Below are 16,527 nucleotides of genomic sequence, written 5' to 3'. Positions count from 1 at the left end.
CGGGGGCGCTGGGGAGAGGCTCTGGGCCGCGCTCCTCCTTCAGCCGCCACGGCTCGCCGTTTCCCAAAGCAGCACGCAGTGTTCCCGCCGGACGCTAGGGGGCGTAGAGCTCGATCCTTTTGCTGGAAGCAGGATGGGTAGTCTCTTCAGGCAACGCCGGGGCAGGACGTGCATGCGCTGCTTCCGCTGGAAGCGGGTGTCAGTGTCTCCACGTGCAGCCCCTCCCTCTTCCTCCGGTGCCGGACCTGCTGCCGGCAGCCGCTACCTGTGCTGCCATGGAGTCCGGGGAGCTGGACCGGATCCTCCGGGAACTGCTTCTGCCGGACACTGAGCGAATCCGCCGGGTACGGGACGGGGCTCCCTGGGCAGGGCGGGGCGGGACGGGGCGGGACTCGAGGGAGGTGGACTCCCGTGGCCTAAGACCCTCCGTGTCCTCCCGCCTTTCCCCAGGCCACGGAACAGCTCCAGGCCGCTCTCCGAAACCCCGGCGCGGTGCCCGCCTTGTGCGAGCTGCTGGCCCACGCGCCCGACCCGCAGGTGAGAGGCTCCCGCACTCTCGGACCCGTGCCGAAACTCCTCGGGTTTGTTAAAAGTGCTCAGCCTCCCCACACTGCCCAGTCTCTGACCCAGACTTCCCTCCGAGTGTGCATTGAGCTCAGCCCTTCGAGACTTGCTGTCGCCCCCCTACCATAAGTCTACAAAGCGGGGATCTCTTGATCCCCACCTCGGTTTTCTTTGATCTCTTGGATTCTCTTCGCTCCTCATTCCTTAGTTTTCACACTCACTTAACTCCTCATCTGATATCTCACTACCCCTTTTACTCAGTGATTTTTTTTTTCAATCCGTACAGCCCCCTGACACCTTCATATCTCCTTCCCCGACATTTGGGGTTCCTGATCACTTACCCCGATGATATTGACTTCTCCCACCCACAGTCCTTAATTTGTAGAGCCTGAGGTTACTTATCTCTGTCTTAAGATGCCTTGGTATTTTGATCCCTAATCTTTGGTCTTATACTGTTTGTCTCAGAAAATTCCCTGTCCTCAATTCTAACCTCTAAGAGTAGGAACGTCATCTTTGGCCCTGCCCTCCCTCTTAATGGGATCTGTGGGCTCGCTCTTTTCTCCTGTCTCCCGTGCCCCTCATCTTCCTTTGCTCTGACTCTTTCCCCTCTTTCCACATCCCAGATCAGGCAGTTTTCAGCACTGTTAGTCAGGAGGCGAGTGAACACACGATGGAGGCGGTTGGCAGTGGCAAATCGGGAGAGGTGAGGACTCTAGCCAGGGTCCTAGGAGTGGTGGGGGGGGCAGAAGTGGACAGCCTGGCGTAGGGTATCCTAAATGCTTTGTACCCTGTTGTATTCTAGTATGAAATCTCTGGTTCTGAGAGCCCTGCAGAACGAGACAGAGTGAGTATGGATCTGTTACTTTCTCAGATGTTCCTTGAGCATCCTTTGCCTGATTACTGTGGATATTTCCTATTTGCTTATGCTGCTTTTCTCATCTCAGGTTCCTGATTCTTTGGGGCAAGAGACATGCCCAATCCCCTAGAAGGAAGAGTAGATTTCTCATCTAATAGAAAAAAAAAGTAGCTAGTTTGTGAGATTTGTATTAGAGAAAGAGAATGGAACAGTGTTAGAAAATACTAAAATGTCTGACACAAGTGGATCTGTGCCAATGGCCTTTTGAATATTAGTTCTGTGCCATGCTACTGGGCCCCTTTTTTTTTTTGTTTGTTTGTTTTTTGTTTTGGATGAGGGTGACAGACATGGCTTCTTCTTCAACCCGTAGGCATAGTGTGAGCCTCAGCCTGGCCCAGTTGTCAGCAACCATCCTGAGGAACGAAGGCCTGGATGCCTGGCCTCAGTTAATGCAGCTACTCCAGCACAGCACTCGAAGCTCCCACATCCCTGAAAGGGAGGTATGTATGGTTCATGGAGCTTGGGAGGGCTAAGGATGTCAGAGGATTAGGACCCAGTCAAGGCTTGGGACAGGAAAGGGCTAAGGGTATAGGGTAATTTTTCTTCTACCTTCCTTCCCCCTGGGCAGATGGGACTACTCCTCCTGAGTGTAGTGGTGACTTCAAGGCCTGAAGCATTCCGACCACACCATAGAGATCTTCTTTGTCTACTGAATGAGACTCTGGGGGAATCAGCCTCCCCTGGTCTGCTCTACTACTCCCTGCGTACTTTGACTACCATGATACCCTACCTGGGCCCCAATGCCTTGGTAAGAAACTTCTCTTTGCCCTTTACTCGTAAAGATGTAAATACATCTTACCCGTGAGGTATTCTAGAATCCACTGTCTTTTGGTGAAATTAAGAAAGTGAGATCATCTTCTTTCATCTCTAGTCCTCTTGCAGGACTTTGAATATTTAAAAGGAGGGATGAAGAAACTTCCCAAATTCCAAGCCCTCTTTATTCTGTCTCTATGCTCTATTTCTCTATCTCTAGACATGTCAATCAATAAACATAAGTCTTCTGTGTACCAGGCACTGTGCCATGTGTTGGGGATACAAAAAGAAGCAAAAGACAGTCCCTGCCCTCAAGGAGCTCACAGTCTAATGGGGGAGACAACAAGCACACTAGGGGAAGCTCTATCTCAGAGGAACTCAAGGATGTTAGCTACCATGTTTCTGCACTGCAGGACTTAGTTCCCACCTTTCTTCCCTATTCTCTACTCTTACAGCCTCATGCCAGGACTCTGGTGCCCAAGGTCATTTTGGCTTTGCAGACATTAATCCAAGTAGATGAGGTGAGAATGACGGGCAACAGCCCTGCTGGGGAGGGGAGAGGAACATACCGGTCAGGCCCCTGAATCATCTACACAAAGATTGTCTGTCTTTTTATGTTAGACAAAGGCCTGTGAGGCCCTGGAAGCTCTAGACGAGTTGCTAGAATCTGAGTTACCAATCACCACCCCATACCTCTCTGAGGTTCTCACCTTCTGTCTGGAGGTAAGAAAGATTGACAGAGCCTCCTTCTTGGCTCCCCTGGCAGGACATTTCTCCATCTCTGAATCACGTTTGTTTTTGGCGTAGGTGGCTAGAACCGTCACATTGGGGGATGCAGTACGAGTACGGGTTCTCTGCTGTGTCTCTTTCCTTGTCAAACTTAAGAGCAAGGTGAGTAAGCTTTGCTGCTCTGCCTGTCAACCTATGCTGCCCCAGCCACTCTGGATCATCCCTACCATTCCTTTGGGCTTTCTTGCCTCTCTCTAGGGTCTTAAATGTGAGTCATTGTGTACATAGTAAGTAGCCTGGTGGAGAAGTAAGTCCCAGTCATATTTATCCCAGGCTATTTAGGTGCTCTTACTCCTACAAGTCAGGGTAGTTTTCCCCAGATCATGAAGTTCCCTAGCTTTCTTTTAGACTTGCAAACTTTAGTTTATAGAGCTAGAAGGAAAAGACAGCTACATGATACACTGATATTTGTTCCGCCACCCCAAATGCCCATAGGCTCTACTGAAGCACCGACTCCTAAGCACGGTATTGCTCACCCTCTTCCCCATCATGACTGCCGAGCCCCCTCCAGGACAACTGGATCCTGAAGACCAAGATACTGAAGAGGAAGAGCTGGAAGGAGGGCTGGAGGTGGAAACACCCAAGCAGTTTGCTGTGCAGGTGGGAAGGGGAACAGCAGGGGGGACTTAGTGGGCCACAAGGAAATTAGATAGAAGATGTAGGGTAAGTGAGGGGAAAATGGTCACAGGCATGGTTTATGTGAAGGAGGAGAGCCTCAGTCTAGGGTCTAGAGAGGTAGAAAATTGGATCTAGAAGTTGGGAGTGTGAGCACAGTGGGGAAGACAACAGTGTTGAAGATGAAAGCTGCTTTTTTTCAGGTGATAGACGTACTGGCCCTCCATCTGGCCCCAGAGAAGCTGTTTACACAGTTGGTGAGTGTTCGGATGCTTGACCTCTCTTCTTCCTTCATCTTGGCCTAATCTGTTTTTTGGTAGTGAGTTGGACCCTGATATTTCTATGGCAGCACCAGGCACACAATCATAAGATCACAAATTTGGAGTTGGAGGAAACATTAGAGGCCATCTAGTTCAGTCTTCATTTTACAGATGAGGAAACTGGGGCCCAGAAAAGTTAAGTGACTTGCTCACTGTCACAGAGGGACTAAGTTGCAGAGCTGGGAATCAAAACCTATGTCTACTCCCCTCTTTAGAGGGAGGATCTGTTGCTCCTGACTGTGGTTGGAAGGCTGGGAAGCAGAGTGAAAGAGTGGTAATAGAAGTGTTGGCTTCCATTTGTCTCCTTTGATAGATGCCATTGCTGGATGAGGCCCTTCATGGAGAAAACCTGTATCAACGAAAGGCAGGACTTTTGGTGCTGGCTGTGTTGTCTGATGGTGCTGGTGACTATATCAGACAGAGGTATGCCCTGGAAGGAGGAAGAATAGGACCTGTTTCTGAAGAGGGGCCTCAGGGAGACCATGGGGCATGAGAGTCTGAAGGTTTTTGGACAAAGGAAAGGAGAGACACGAGGCTCCCAGTAGGAGGGAAGAGAGTAGCATTTTCCTAGAGACTACTTCCTTTCCCCCCACTTTGGTATTGTAGGATCCCCTGCTGAGTTCCCTCTATCTTAGACCCTCCCTTCTTGTCCCTTTCCAGACTGCTGACCCCACTGCTTCAGATTGTGTGCAAGGGCTTGGCTGATCCTTCCCAGGTGGTGCGTAATGCTGCACTGTTTGCCATGGGCCAGTTCTCAGAGAACCTACAGGTTAGTAAGATAGAAGCCGGTACCTTCTTCCCCCAAGTTCTGCCCACATAAGATCTATTTGGCTCTTACTCTGCCATGTCCTTCCTTTTTTTTTCTCAGGGACCTTGGGTCCTCCACTCCCACTCCAGGCCTCTATTCCCCGCCCAACATTGTATTTACCTCTTCATTCAAACTTCATCATCACCTGGCCTGATCTCTTCCTGTCCCTCCCTGTAGCCTAATATCAGCAGCTACTCTGGTGAAGTGATGCCCCTGCTTCTGGCATACCTCCAGTCTGTGCCGCCTGGAAACACACGACACCTCTCCAAGGCCTGTTATGCCCTGGAGAATTTTGTGGAGAACTTGGGTATGAGGGAGGAAACTCCAGGGTGGGGGGGGGGGGGGGGGGTGGCGGTAAGAATGACTTGGCAATGACTATGGAGTTGTGTACCCAATAATTTAAGTTGGATGGCATGGGAGGGATGTATTTGCAGCAGCAATAGCAGAGCATCTTGTTCTCTTAGATACTGCCTCATGCTGGGACAAATTATTAGGGTTCATTTGGTTATTCCTCACTTGATAGGAAATGGGTTTAAGGCTGGGTCTAGAAGAGAGTGCTGAATTGAAGGGCCTTGGACTGACCGTTCAGCATGGTACAGTCAGTTGGTGTAATTTGACATGTGTAGGCAAAGGACTGGACTTTTTATCTTGCTTCTGATGCTTACTATCTGTGTGACCTTAGGCCTCAGTTTCCTCATATATAAAATGAGGATTGGACTACATGGTCTCCCTTCTAGCTCTATAATTCTTTTATCCCTGTAGGACAAGAGGTGGAGCCATACCTCCAAGAGTTAATGGAGCGGATGCTACAGCCCCTTAGAGAACCTACCAGCCCCCGAGCCAAGGAGTTGGCTGTGAGCATGATGGGGGCCATCGGTGAGGTGGGGCAATATGGCTGCCCAGGTTGGGGTGGAGGGCTATACTTTGCTTGGAAAAAGTATTATGCAGGTCTCCCCAAAGAATGTATTTGTGGGGGTCTTTCCCATCTTCTAGTTCTACTAACTTTACCATTCCTACAGCCAGTGCAGCCCAAAGCTCCCTGATACCTTACTTCCCCACCATCATGGAGCATCTCCGGGAATACCTGGTGACTGGGCGTGAGGACCTTCGACCTGTGCAAATCCAGAGTCTTGGTGAGCACTCCTTCCTCTTACCCTATCAGGTTCTTCAGAGCATCCCTTCCCAACTTTCTCCCCACTTTACTATTCCCAATTTCATCTAACAGATTTCTGCTAATTAGACAGGAGTTGCCTGGAGGCTATGCTGGGAGCTTTTGTCTTGGCCCTGCCAAGTTCTTGTTGGTCTTAATTTTGCCCCTCCGATTTTGTTTCGCTTCCTCATGACTTCACAGTTCCTGACTGATCTCATCTCTCTCCCCTCATCCAGCCCATATTCCCAAGTGTACTTCTTCCCCAGAACTACTTTAGCCCATCTATCTTTGAGTGCCATATTTTCTCCCTATCCTTCTTGACCTTTCTCAGAAACTCTGGGAGTTTTGGCTCGAGCATTGGGGGAGCCCGTGAAACCCCTGGCTGAGGAGTGTTGCCACCTGGGACTTAGCCTCTGTGACCAAGTAGATGATCCTGATCTGCGTCGATGCACGTGAGTGTTCTGAAATAGAGTGGGACCCAGGGGAACCCAACTATCTCACATGCCCAATTCCTGTGCCTGACTCATTCAGGATCTCTTAGCCATATCCTTTAATTCTGAGTCTTTGTCATTGTTCCTTGTTATCTCAACTTTCTCCCCTACCCTTGGTCTAATTTCTTGTTCTGCATGTCCCTTTTCTAGTAGGGCTGTGCTTTACCTCTCTGTTTGGTCTGCTTCCCCTAAAAGGTATAGTCTGTTTGCAGCACTGTCAGGACTGATGGGTGAGGGGTTGGCCCCCCATCTACCGAAAATCACCATACTTATGATGTCATCACTGCGCTCAACTGAGGGCATCGTGGTAAGGATGGGGCTGGGGACAATGGAGAAAGGGAGGTGATGGGCCATGTCTCAAGGGTGGGACTGGTGGGAAGGTGGAGCAGGATCCTGCTAACCCTGACAACCTCTCTTGCAGCCCCTCTATGACACAAGCTCTTCCTTCCTACTTTTTGATGAGAGTGAGGGAGAAGAGGAAGATGAGGAGGAGCTGATGGATGAAGATACTGAGGAAGAGGAGGAGGACTCTGATATCTCAGGGTGTGAATCCAAGGGTGGTGAGGCGGGGATGGCTGGTGGATCAGGGAGGGTCAGCCATGTTCTGGGCCTGAAGAGGGAGTCATTGAGCTCCCTCATTAACTGGTCACTGTGGTGGCCTCCATAGTTGTTCATCTTTTATCTTTTATGTTCCGTTTATGCCACCTCTTTCCTCTCTGAAGCTGTTGTTGATTTTCCCCAGATGTTAATGTTCTTTGCCTCCTAAGATTGCCTTGTGTTATATTTACCTTTGTACATACTGTATCACTTCTGGTAGAAATTTAAGTTTCTTAGAAACAGGCTGTTTAACAGTTCAGTCAACATTTATTGCTTATTGGTTTACTATCGGCCAATTGCTACGTTAGGCACTGGAGATGTGAAAGGAGAAAATTGTCCCTGCCCTCAAGGAGCTTATATTCTATTGAGAGAAATGGATAAGGAAATTTGAGGAAGTTGAAAGCATTAACCTCTATTGAGACCAAGAAAGGCTTCCCATAGCATGGTGTCCTTAATCTGAGTGAGGAAGGAAGCTTAGGATTCTTACAGGTGGGAAGCATGCCTGACACCAAGATACTGAATTAGAAGAGAGGGAATGTTAACTTTGAGGAACAGTGAGTTCGTAAGTTTGATGTGATCATGGAGTGCGTGAAGGGGAGACTTGACCTGAGCCTAGCAAAGGAATACTGGTGTTGGAACTAGATTGTGAAGGATTAAAAATACTAAGCTGAGGAGTTTGCATTTTTACCCTGGAGATACTACCACTGAATTTCTGAACTGGGGAATGACATGGTCAGGTTTCTTCTGTAGAAGATTATTTTAGCAACAGTGTAGGAAGATGGGTTAGAGGGTAAGTCTGGAAGCAGGGAAACCAATTGGAAAGCTGTTGCAGTCGTCCCAGGGAGACTAGGATGGTGACTATGAATCGGAATGGAGAGAATGGGGTAGATTGGAGAAATAGAGTAGAAGTGGAATTGACAGATTTAGTGTCTAATTGGTTATGAGAAGGAGAGGGAATAGTCAAGGATGACATCAAAGTTGTGAACCTGCATAGACTAGAAAGGTATTGGTGACCTCAGTAGGAATAAGAAGATTTGGGGGAAAGCAAGTTCTGTTTTGAATATGTGGTGTTTTGAAGTGCCAGTGGAACCTTCAGGTGCAGATATTCATAGGCAGTTGGTGATGTGAGGCCGGAGCTCAGGAGAGGGGCTGAAGAAGTAAACTGGGGAGTCATCTGCATGAATGGGGCTGTAAGTACAAGATGATTGGATGGATGGGCATTTATTATGTGCTTACTACATGTAAAGTCCTATGTTAAGTGCAAGTAGAGACAGTGCTTTCTTTTACTTTTGCTCACATTCCAGGGGTGGAGACAACACATGGGAAATTTCACCTGTAAGTCAGATGGAAAGGTCTCATGGTCCTGAGATTTAGGATATTTTCAGGCATGGCAAATGGGGTGATATTTTGTTTTTACACATTCATTTCTGAATATATCCCTACCAGCGAGCCATCGCTCGTAAAAAAGAATAAAAAATTCACAGATATATTTTACTTGACTGCTCATTTGTTATGGAAGGGTTGTTTAGAGGCTGGGGAGAGTCCTGTAACTGGGGTTTCCACTCCCAAGGGTCTTGTGATGATGGAGGCCAGTGGGAGTTTATTTTCTCTCAAACACCAGGGAAGCTAGGTGATCGGGTGAATCAGTTGGGTGATTGTGTTCCCAGGGGCCTGACTGAACTTATATACAGTACTAATTTCTTTGCCTGATATCAGGGTAGAGGGAGATGATGCACAGTTGGAAATATTCTGTTTGTGGAGTATGGATTTGGCTTCTGGTTGGGTATTGGGTCCTAAAGCCTCAGTCTTGGTGTTGGCCACTCAGTGATCATGGAGAACTGAAGTGTTGTTGCTTTTCTCGTATGGTTTCAGTGAAACAGGACAGAGTAGGTCACTACCTACACATATGGTGATAAGCTAAGACTTTCAAATCTGGTTTCCACCATACTTTTGTTACTGGTGTTGGTGGTAGTAGTGGTGTTTGAAATACATGTTATTGACGTCTTTTGGCTTTATATCATAGTCATTTTCCACACCCAGGTTAAACCCTTCCTTGTGACAAAAAAAAAAAAAAAAAAGCAAAAACATCAGATACAGAAACTTTGTCTTGACAATGTATATGCTGTTTTGTTCTAATATTGTGCTTGCCTCTGCTTTGAAGGAAGTGTTTTGTTATCTAGATAGTAGGCCTTTTCAGCTCTTAAAATTTTTTTTAACTAAATGTTTTTAAACACCAAAAATATGATCATTTCTATATACATAGCAGAACACAAAAAGAGGATTGCATATGAAACTATGAGTCTCCATTTAATGCCACTTGCTCTTTTAAAAAATATGTAATAAATTCCACATTACTTTTAAAACTCCTGTTTTTCTGTGCTTCCTTCTGAACCTTCTTGCATGGTTATCTACATTTTAAAAAAAATATTTTGATGGCTCTTCTTTTTGGCATCGTTGTTAATTCCTTCCCTTCCCCCAACTTTTCCCCTTCCCCATTAAAGACAATAAAAAGCCCAACACATTATAACAAGTAAACATAGCCAAACAAAATGACTATATACAGTGGCCACATCCAGAAACACGGGCCTCTTTCTGCCCCTTGAGTCCATCACTACTCTCAGGAGGTGAGTACCATACTTTATCATAGGTCTTCTGGAAACAGGGTTGATCACTATATTGATTGAGAGTTCTTGAATCTTTCACTTGTTTTTCTTTACAGTGTTGCTGTCTTTGTGTAAGTCATTCCCTTGGTTGTGCTCACTTTATCATGCAGTAATATTCAATTACATTCATAGACATCCATTCCCCAGCTAAGGCTTAAGAGGCAAATTAAGACTACCCCCTTAGATTCTAGTTTTTTCCCCCTTTTTTGTCTTCCCATTAGGATCAGGAAGTTTGTTTTTCTCCTGATTATCCTCTCCCTTTTAAACTCCCTCATCTTATCCCCATTTGTTTTTCTGTTGAGTTTGGTATATTTCTATACCAAACTGTGTGTATGTATAGGTTTAACCCTTTGTTCATTTTGGATGAGTAAGGTTCATCTGATGCTAGTATTCCCCTACCTCTTTCTCCATATTTTTATAATCTTCTTAATAACCCCAATTAGGCGAAATAGCCATTTCTACCCCCTTTTTCCTCCTTTCTACATTATTTATATTCCTTTTACCCTCTTTTTCTCCACAGTCATAAAACCATCAGAACAAAACCAATTCAACCAATCCACCACAGGTCCTCTTTTTCTCATGTAACTCCCTCAGGAGTCTTTTAAGACTTGAAGACACTTGTTTATCTTTTGCCTGCTAGAATGTTAGCACTGTATCATCATATCACACCTTTAAGTTACTTACATAAATTTACCTAAGTTTCTTTTGACTCTTGTATTTGTATTTCAGAGTTCCTATTCATCTAGCATTTTTCTCAGAAATGTTTGAAAGTTCTCTGTTCTTTTAAAGATCCATTTTCTCTACTGTAGGATAACACTCAACTTTGCAAGATAAGTTGTTGTTCGTTGTTAAGTTTTGCCTTTTGGAATATTATATTCCAAGCTATCCTTTTGTTTATAGTAAAAGCTACCAGGTATTATATGATCCTGATTGTGGTTGCAATCTAATTCCTTCGGTGTAGAAGCTCTGGAATTTGGCTCTGACTTTCCTGGGACTTTTACTTTTCAGATTTCTTTCAGAAATAATCAGTGGATTTGTCTTATCTTCACATTGCCCTCTGGTTTTGATTGATCTGGGCAGTTTTTGTTGGTAATTTCTTGAAATAAAGTATTCAAACTTTTTATTTTTAAATCACAGTTTTCAGGGAGCCCAGTGATTCTTAAATTATATCTCCTTGACCTGTTTTCCAGGTCACTTGTTTTTAATATTTGATATCTTAATGTTCTGGTTTGTTGTTGGGTATTTTTTTTTTTCAATCTTTTGATTTTGCTCTGATGTTTCTTATTGTCTCGAAGTCATTGATTTATGTTTGGTCAAGTCTAGTTGTCAGGGAGTCCATTTCTTGGGTAAAGTTTACCACTCTCCTAAACTATATTCTCCTTATACATCTATCCTTTAGAGCTTATCTGTTGCTTCATATATTCTAGGCATTTATGTAGTCCTTGTGGCCAAATCCATTTTTTCCTTTGAATCTCATACAGACTTCTATTACAGTTATTTCTCCTGCTAGGCTGGATTTGGGACCATCTCTGGGTAACTTTTGGGTTCTGGTTGGTGAGTGGTTTATTTACCTCTCCAGCTTTAGTTTGTATTTGGGCTTTGTACAAAGGCTAAGTTACCCCACAGTTTCCAAGGTCTGTTTTCCCTATGGCTTTCTCCTCTGTTTTTATACCTCCAGACACAGATCCTTGCAGGCTTATGTTTCTCTGGCCCGTTTCTGGTCCAGCTAGGAAGTGACCAACATGTTTGCCTGCACTGACACTAGGTTTACAAGTAGCCCCAATTCCTGTTGCCCATGGGCTTCTGGCTGACTTTTTGTGTAGTTCTGGGACAGAAGTCATTTACTGTGATTTCTCATTGGATTTCTTTATCATTATTCAATCTGGTGTGGATATCAGGTTTTTTACTAGAGTAGGTATGAGGGAACTGGGCAGTCTACCTAAACACTCAGTGTTAGAAAGGACTTTTCAGTGTTGTGGTGATGATTCTGGGCAAAGCAGATGGTAGCTTCCACCCAATCCTGGATCAAGGAGTCTTCTAAACCCTGTAACTCCTGCATTGTAATCTGTAATGGGTTTTAGATAGCCTCACTCTCCCAGAACCATGATAGAGAAACAAGGAGTCAGGAACCTGGTGTTAATAGAGGACCCTACCCATTGGGTGTTGGTGGTAAATGGAGGGCTATGGCTTTATGGCAACTGGTCAGAGTCAGTATAGCCTGTAAGTAGGGCAAAAAAGTATAGAGCAAGGAGGCCTCTAAACAAGAACACTATCTTCCTGGGTTGGTTGGGAGTGTTCAAGGTGAGTAGTAGGTGTTGGGAAAGACTAATTGGGATTCATGGAGGGAGACCTCAACTGCCTTGAAAAATAAAGGCTGCAGCCTTGTTGTAGGGACATAGGATGAAGTAACAGTAAACCCTTGGGTGATAGGTAGATGGGGATGAGAGGTTCCTGTTGAGGAGAGGGGCATCCAAACCCATGTCCTGACCAGGACCAGGGCTGGGCAGACTCATTCAGTCCCATGTCCAAGGCTTCTCTTCACTCCATATTTTCTGTTGTGCCACTTAATGCATATTTATTCAACCTAGAAAGACTTGCATGGTCTGATGCTGAGTGAAGTGAGCAGAACCGGGAGAACATTGTACACAGTTAACAGCCATGTTGTTTGATAACTAATAATGATAGACTTAACCCTTCTCAGCAATACAAGGATCTAAGACATCTCCAAAGGCCTCATGATGGAAAATGCTATCCACATCCAAAGAAAGAACTATGGAGTTTGAATGCAAATCAAAGCATACTATTTGCTATTTTTTTTTCTTCTGTTGTGTTTTGCTTCCTCTTTCTGGTGGTTCCCCCTATTTGTTCTAATTCTTACAACATCACTTATGTGAAAATATGTTTAATAGAAATGTATATGTATAGCCTATATCAGATTGCCTGCTGTCTCAGGGAGGGAGGGAGGGGAAGAAAAATTTAAAACTCAAAAGCTTATGGAAGTGATTATTGATAATTCAAAATAAATTAATAAAAAAAATACATGTTTATTCAATTTAAATAAATTTCTCCTTACTCTATAAGGTATAATGTAGAGAACGCATTCTTTGATGAGAAGGAAGATGCCTGCACTGCTCTGGGAGAAATCTCTGTAAATGCCAGGTAAGCCCTGCATCCATCCTCCCCTGATCTCACTGCCTTCCTTTGTGGATAGAGCCCTTCCCTCATGTTGGTATTTCTGTTCCTTAGCGTGGCCTTCCTTCCGTACATGGAAAGTGCCTTTGAGGAAGTGTTCAAACTGTTGGAGGTGAGGGTTTTGTCCAGGGGACTTGGGAAGGGCAGAGAGGGAAGGACGGTCAGCCTTCGAATAGGGCAGGCAAGTTGTAACTTCTGCTATGTCTGTCTGCTTCCTCCCCACCAGTGTCCCCATATAAATGTCCGGAAGTCAGCTTATGAAACCTTGGGCCAGTTTTGCTGTTCTCTGCACAAGGTTTCCCAGACTATCCCCTCAGAGCAAAACAGTTTTGGTGAGAAGGGAGGCCCAGGTCTGCACGTGATTTGGTATCAAGGGTAGGGTGGGTGACAAGGTCCTGAACAGGACACGAGCTAGGGAGCTGTCATTGGCATTGCTGGTGTATCAGGGCAACACTGTTTTTCCAGCACTACAGATAGCCCTCGGCCGGGTGATCCCATCCTTCCTGCAGGTGGTGAATATGGAGCGTGAGCGACTGGTGGTCATGTCTGTGTTGGAGGCCCTGAATGGTGTGCTACGGAACTGTGGGTCTTTCGTGCTCCAGCCTCCCAGTCGATTGGCCGACCTCTGCAATGTCATCAAGGCTGTTCTGCAGAAGAAGGTGAGAGCCCTAGAAGGAGACAAACACAGGCCAGCATCACGGGGATGCTGGAGTGAGCCAGACTGGAGGGTCTGAGCCTGGCCCTGGCTCCACTGTAACTAACAGCCACCCCTGCCCTTACTGATCCATACTTACCTCATTTTCTAGATAGCTTGTCAGGACCCGGAAGAGGAAGAGGAAGATGAGATGGAGCAGGTAAGAGGCAGGGGCTAAGAAAACTGTGTGTATGTGGAAGTGGGGACATGGTCTGGAGCCCACTATTGGTTAATCAGTATTAACCGAGTACCTGTTATGTGCCTGGCACTAAGCTAATGCCTCAGAAGAGATAAAAAGATGTGACATATATGGAACGTATGTCCACAGTTTAGCAACTAGCTATAGATCAAACCAAAATACAGTAGAAAATTAATTGTAAAATCGTGTGGTGTTAAGAGTAATAGGGAAGAAAGGAGAGAGATCTTTGAGGGGCTTGAATGGTTGAAGAAAGATTCAGGGGTGGAGTGGAGGCGGGGAGGACAATGTTAGCTGAATGGGATGATGAAGATTTAGATAAACATGGCAGTAGGTTGGAGGGGGTCAGGGTAGGGGGTTGGCTAGGTGAATCCAGAATGTTTGACAGGGCTGTACTAAAATGATTGACCCCCTCAGTCCCAGAAATGAATCTAGTGTATCCAAAGTGTGGTTCTGATGGAGTGGGAGTGGTTGAAGGAATGGGGAAGAATGTTTGATGAGTAATATGGCAGGAGAGAAGATTCTCCAACCAAGAAGGTTGGAGAGTAGGCTTTAAGAGGTGGTGTGATGAGATCCGTTGTATCGATTCCTCTCCGGAACTGGGGGGGTTGGCTGGGATGGGATCCTGGTGTTCGGATGCTCCCTGACCCCCTTAGCCCCACAGGCAGAATATGATGCCATGCTGCTGGAACATGCAGGGGAAGTTATTCCAGCGTTGGCAAGTGCCTCAGGAGGAGAGACCTTCGCCCCCTTCTTTGCTGGTTTCTTACCTCTGCTGCTTCAAAAGGCAGTGAGTGATTCCCCTCCTTTGACTTCTGACCCCTGCAGTCTGACTTCCCCATTCTTGCCCTCCCCCCATGCCCTGGTCCCAGTTCCCAGCTCCAGCCCCACTTGTGTACCCCCTTGCTTCCCCTGTCCTAACTGGCCCCCTTCTCCCCTTGACAGAAGCCAGGCTGCTCAGTGGCAGAGAAGTCATTTGCAGTAGGAACTCTGGCAGAGGCTGTGCAGGGCCTGGGGGCCTCCTCAGCCCAGTTTGTATCACGGCTGCTGCCGGTGCTGCTGAGTGCTGCCCGAGACTCAGATGCCGAGGTGCGGAGCAATGCTGTCTTTGGTCTGGGTGTGCTGATGGAGCATGGGGCCTGCCCTGCCCTCGAGTATCCTTATCACTGGGGCAGCTGGTGGGACTGTGGGAGGGGCCTGACAGAAGAGCTTCTTGTCCATCCCCTTGACCAGGGGTGGGGATCCTGCGGCCTTGAGGCCACATGTGGCCCTCTAGGTCTTCAAGTGTGGCCCTTTGAATCCAAACTTCACAGAACAAATGCTTTTATTAAGGCCTGGAGGCCCCAGGTTCCCTACCCCTGTCCTTGAATTTTGCTAATGGTTTTTTTCTGATATACGTCTCATACAGTCAAAGAAAAGCCAGTGAAAGTGGCCAGCATTCCTTACCCATAGCCTCCAGCTCTCTCCTGAGGAGGAAGGTCTATTTTATCATCAGTCCTCTGGAACCAAGTCCACCCCCTCATTGTCAGAAAAGTGAAGTCATTTGCTCGAGGTCTAGTGGCAGGGTGGGACTGGAGCCCAAACCTCATTCCCAGTCCAGTGATCTTTGTACTACATCCCACCATTGTGGGCAGGGGTTTGGAGTACTGGGCCAGAGTCTGTGGAGAGAGACCTGCTTGTGGGCCCAGTTCCTTGACTACAGCCTAGGCATTTCCATAAGATTCTGGGGTTCCTGTCATCTCTCATTGCCCGGGAACAGCACGACCGTGTCCGTGACAACATTTGTGGGGCCCTTGCACGCTTGCTGATGGCCAACCACACAGGAAGGCCCCAGAAACAGGTAGGAGGAGAAGGGAGGGAGTGCTGAGTGTACAAGGTAGAAGGGAAAGGGGATCCAGGTCGGGGGGGGGTGCTGTCCCTCAAGCAGAGAAGAAGGGTTCTTCACTCAGCTGACTCTGGCATGTTTAGGTGCTGACCATGCTGTTCCAGGCATTACCACTGAAAGAGGACCTGGAAGAATGGGTCACTATGGGGAGATTTTTCAACTTCCTGTATCAGAGCTTCCCTGAGCAGGTACATGGCCTAGGAACCTTAGTCCTACCTCCCTCACCTCAGTTCTGGGGCTCTTTGTGTACTTGGGAGAGAGGGGCGGGAGTTCCTGGGGTTAGTGTAACTTAACTCCACCCCCATGTTCCCTGCAGCTGATTGATGTGGCTCCTGAGATCCTTAAAATATGCAGTCTTACCCTAAGTGCTAGCAAGATCCCACACGGTGAGCAGAATAGCAAGTATACTCGAAGGAGGGGGGACCAGGGCTTGAATAGCTGGGAAAATGATTATGATGAATCATGCCACTGCTCTTCTTGGTGACCCTGCACTCTGCTTATCTACCCCCAGACACCAAGGCTGCATTGCTGCTGCTCCTGACTCATTTGGCCCAGCAGCACACAGACAGATTCCAGGCAGTACTGGGCTCCCTGCCCCCTGACAAGGCCCAGGAACTTCAGGCTGTGCTCAGTCCCACCTAGGGCCTAAAAAGTGACCTCTTGGGGCTGGGATCAGAAAGGGAAACCTTCCCTTCCCAGGACTGCTTACTGCCTTGGCCCCATCTGGGTGCCTGCCAAAGATCCCCATCCCCAGGACAATTTATGGCCTTATGGGAGCCATCCCTGGGGCTGGTTCTGTTACTGAATTGGACTTTATGGACAAGGGTTTGACTTCTGATTTGAATAAAGTCTGTTTATTTTGGATGAGCTGTAACTCCAGGGTGGGGAACAGAG

At 46.8% G+C, this 16,527-nt stretch overlaps 1 protein-coding gene across 3 annotated transcripts; it reads left to right on the top strand.

Moving 5' to 3' along the window:
- Positions 1 to 217: 217 nt before the first annotated feature.
- IPO4 (importin 4) lies at positions 218 to 16,497 on the top strand. Of its 3 annotated transcripts, none has more exons than XM_027843037.1 (30): positions 219 to 344; positions 451 to 537; positions 1,188 to 1,267; positions 1,367 to 1,408; positions 1,791 to 1,920; positions 2,049 to 2,228; positions 2,689 to 2,754; positions 2,855 to 2,956; positions 3,041 to 3,124; positions 3,458 to 3,622; positions 3,841 to 3,894; positions 4,271 to 4,380; positions 4,618 to 4,726; positions 4,943 to 5,072; positions 5,528 to 5,641; positions 5,785 to 5,898; positions 6,247 to 6,367; positions 6,602 to 6,713; positions 6,828 to 6,949; positions 12,748 to 12,825; positions 12,913 to 12,970; positions 13,085 to 13,208; positions 13,324 to 13,517; positions 13,665 to 13,712; positions 14,413 to 14,538; positions 14,694 to 14,902; positions 15,456 to 15,588; positions 15,717 to 15,821; positions 15,950 to 16,019; positions 16,145 to 16,497. In XM_027843037.1, exons 1-30 carry the CDS (start codon positions 276 to 278, stop codon positions 16,273 to 16,275), a joined length of 3,267 nt encoding a protein of 1,088 aa, XP_027698838.1. In that variant the 5' UTR covers positions 219 to 275; the 3' UTR covers positions 16,276 to 16,497. The 3 variants fall into 3 exon arrangements, with proteins under 3 accessions (XP_027698840.1, XP_027698838.1, XP_027698839.1); XM_027843038.1 differs by having other exon boundaries at positions 220 to 344; positions 13,085 to 13,190; XM_027843039.1 differs by lacking the exon at positions 15,950 to 16,019 and having other exon boundaries at positions 218 to 344; positions 16,145 to 16,265.
- The last annotated feature ends 30 nt before the right edge of the window (positions 16,498 to 16,527 follow it).

This window comes from Vombatus ursinus, unplaced genomic scaffold (genome assembly GCF_900497805.2).
Source record: "Vombatus ursinus unplaced genomic scaffold, bare-nosed wombat genome assembly UNPS02014894.1, whole genome shotgun sequence".
Lineage (NCBI taxonomy): Eukaryota > Metazoa > Chordata > Mammalia > Diprotodontia > Vombatidae > Vombatus > Vombatus ursinus.
This window is presented reverse-complemented; position numbering and strand designations above follow the sequence as displayed.

Excerpts from the sequence above, each read along its gene's own strand:
- IPO4 (XM_027843037.1), top strand. The coding sequence starts at position 276 with ATGGAGTCCGGGGAGCTGGACCGGATCCTCCGGGAACTGCTTCTGCCG. Across the intron at positions 4,381-4,617 it reads GGTGACTATATCAGACAGAG|ACTGCTGACCCCACTGCTTC; the intron begins GTATGCCCTGGA and ends GTCCCTTTCCAG. Across the intron at positions 15,822-15,949 it reads ATCAGAGCTTCCCTGAGCAG|CTGATTGATGTGGCTCCTGA; the intron begins GTACATGGCCTA and ends TGTTCCCTGCAG.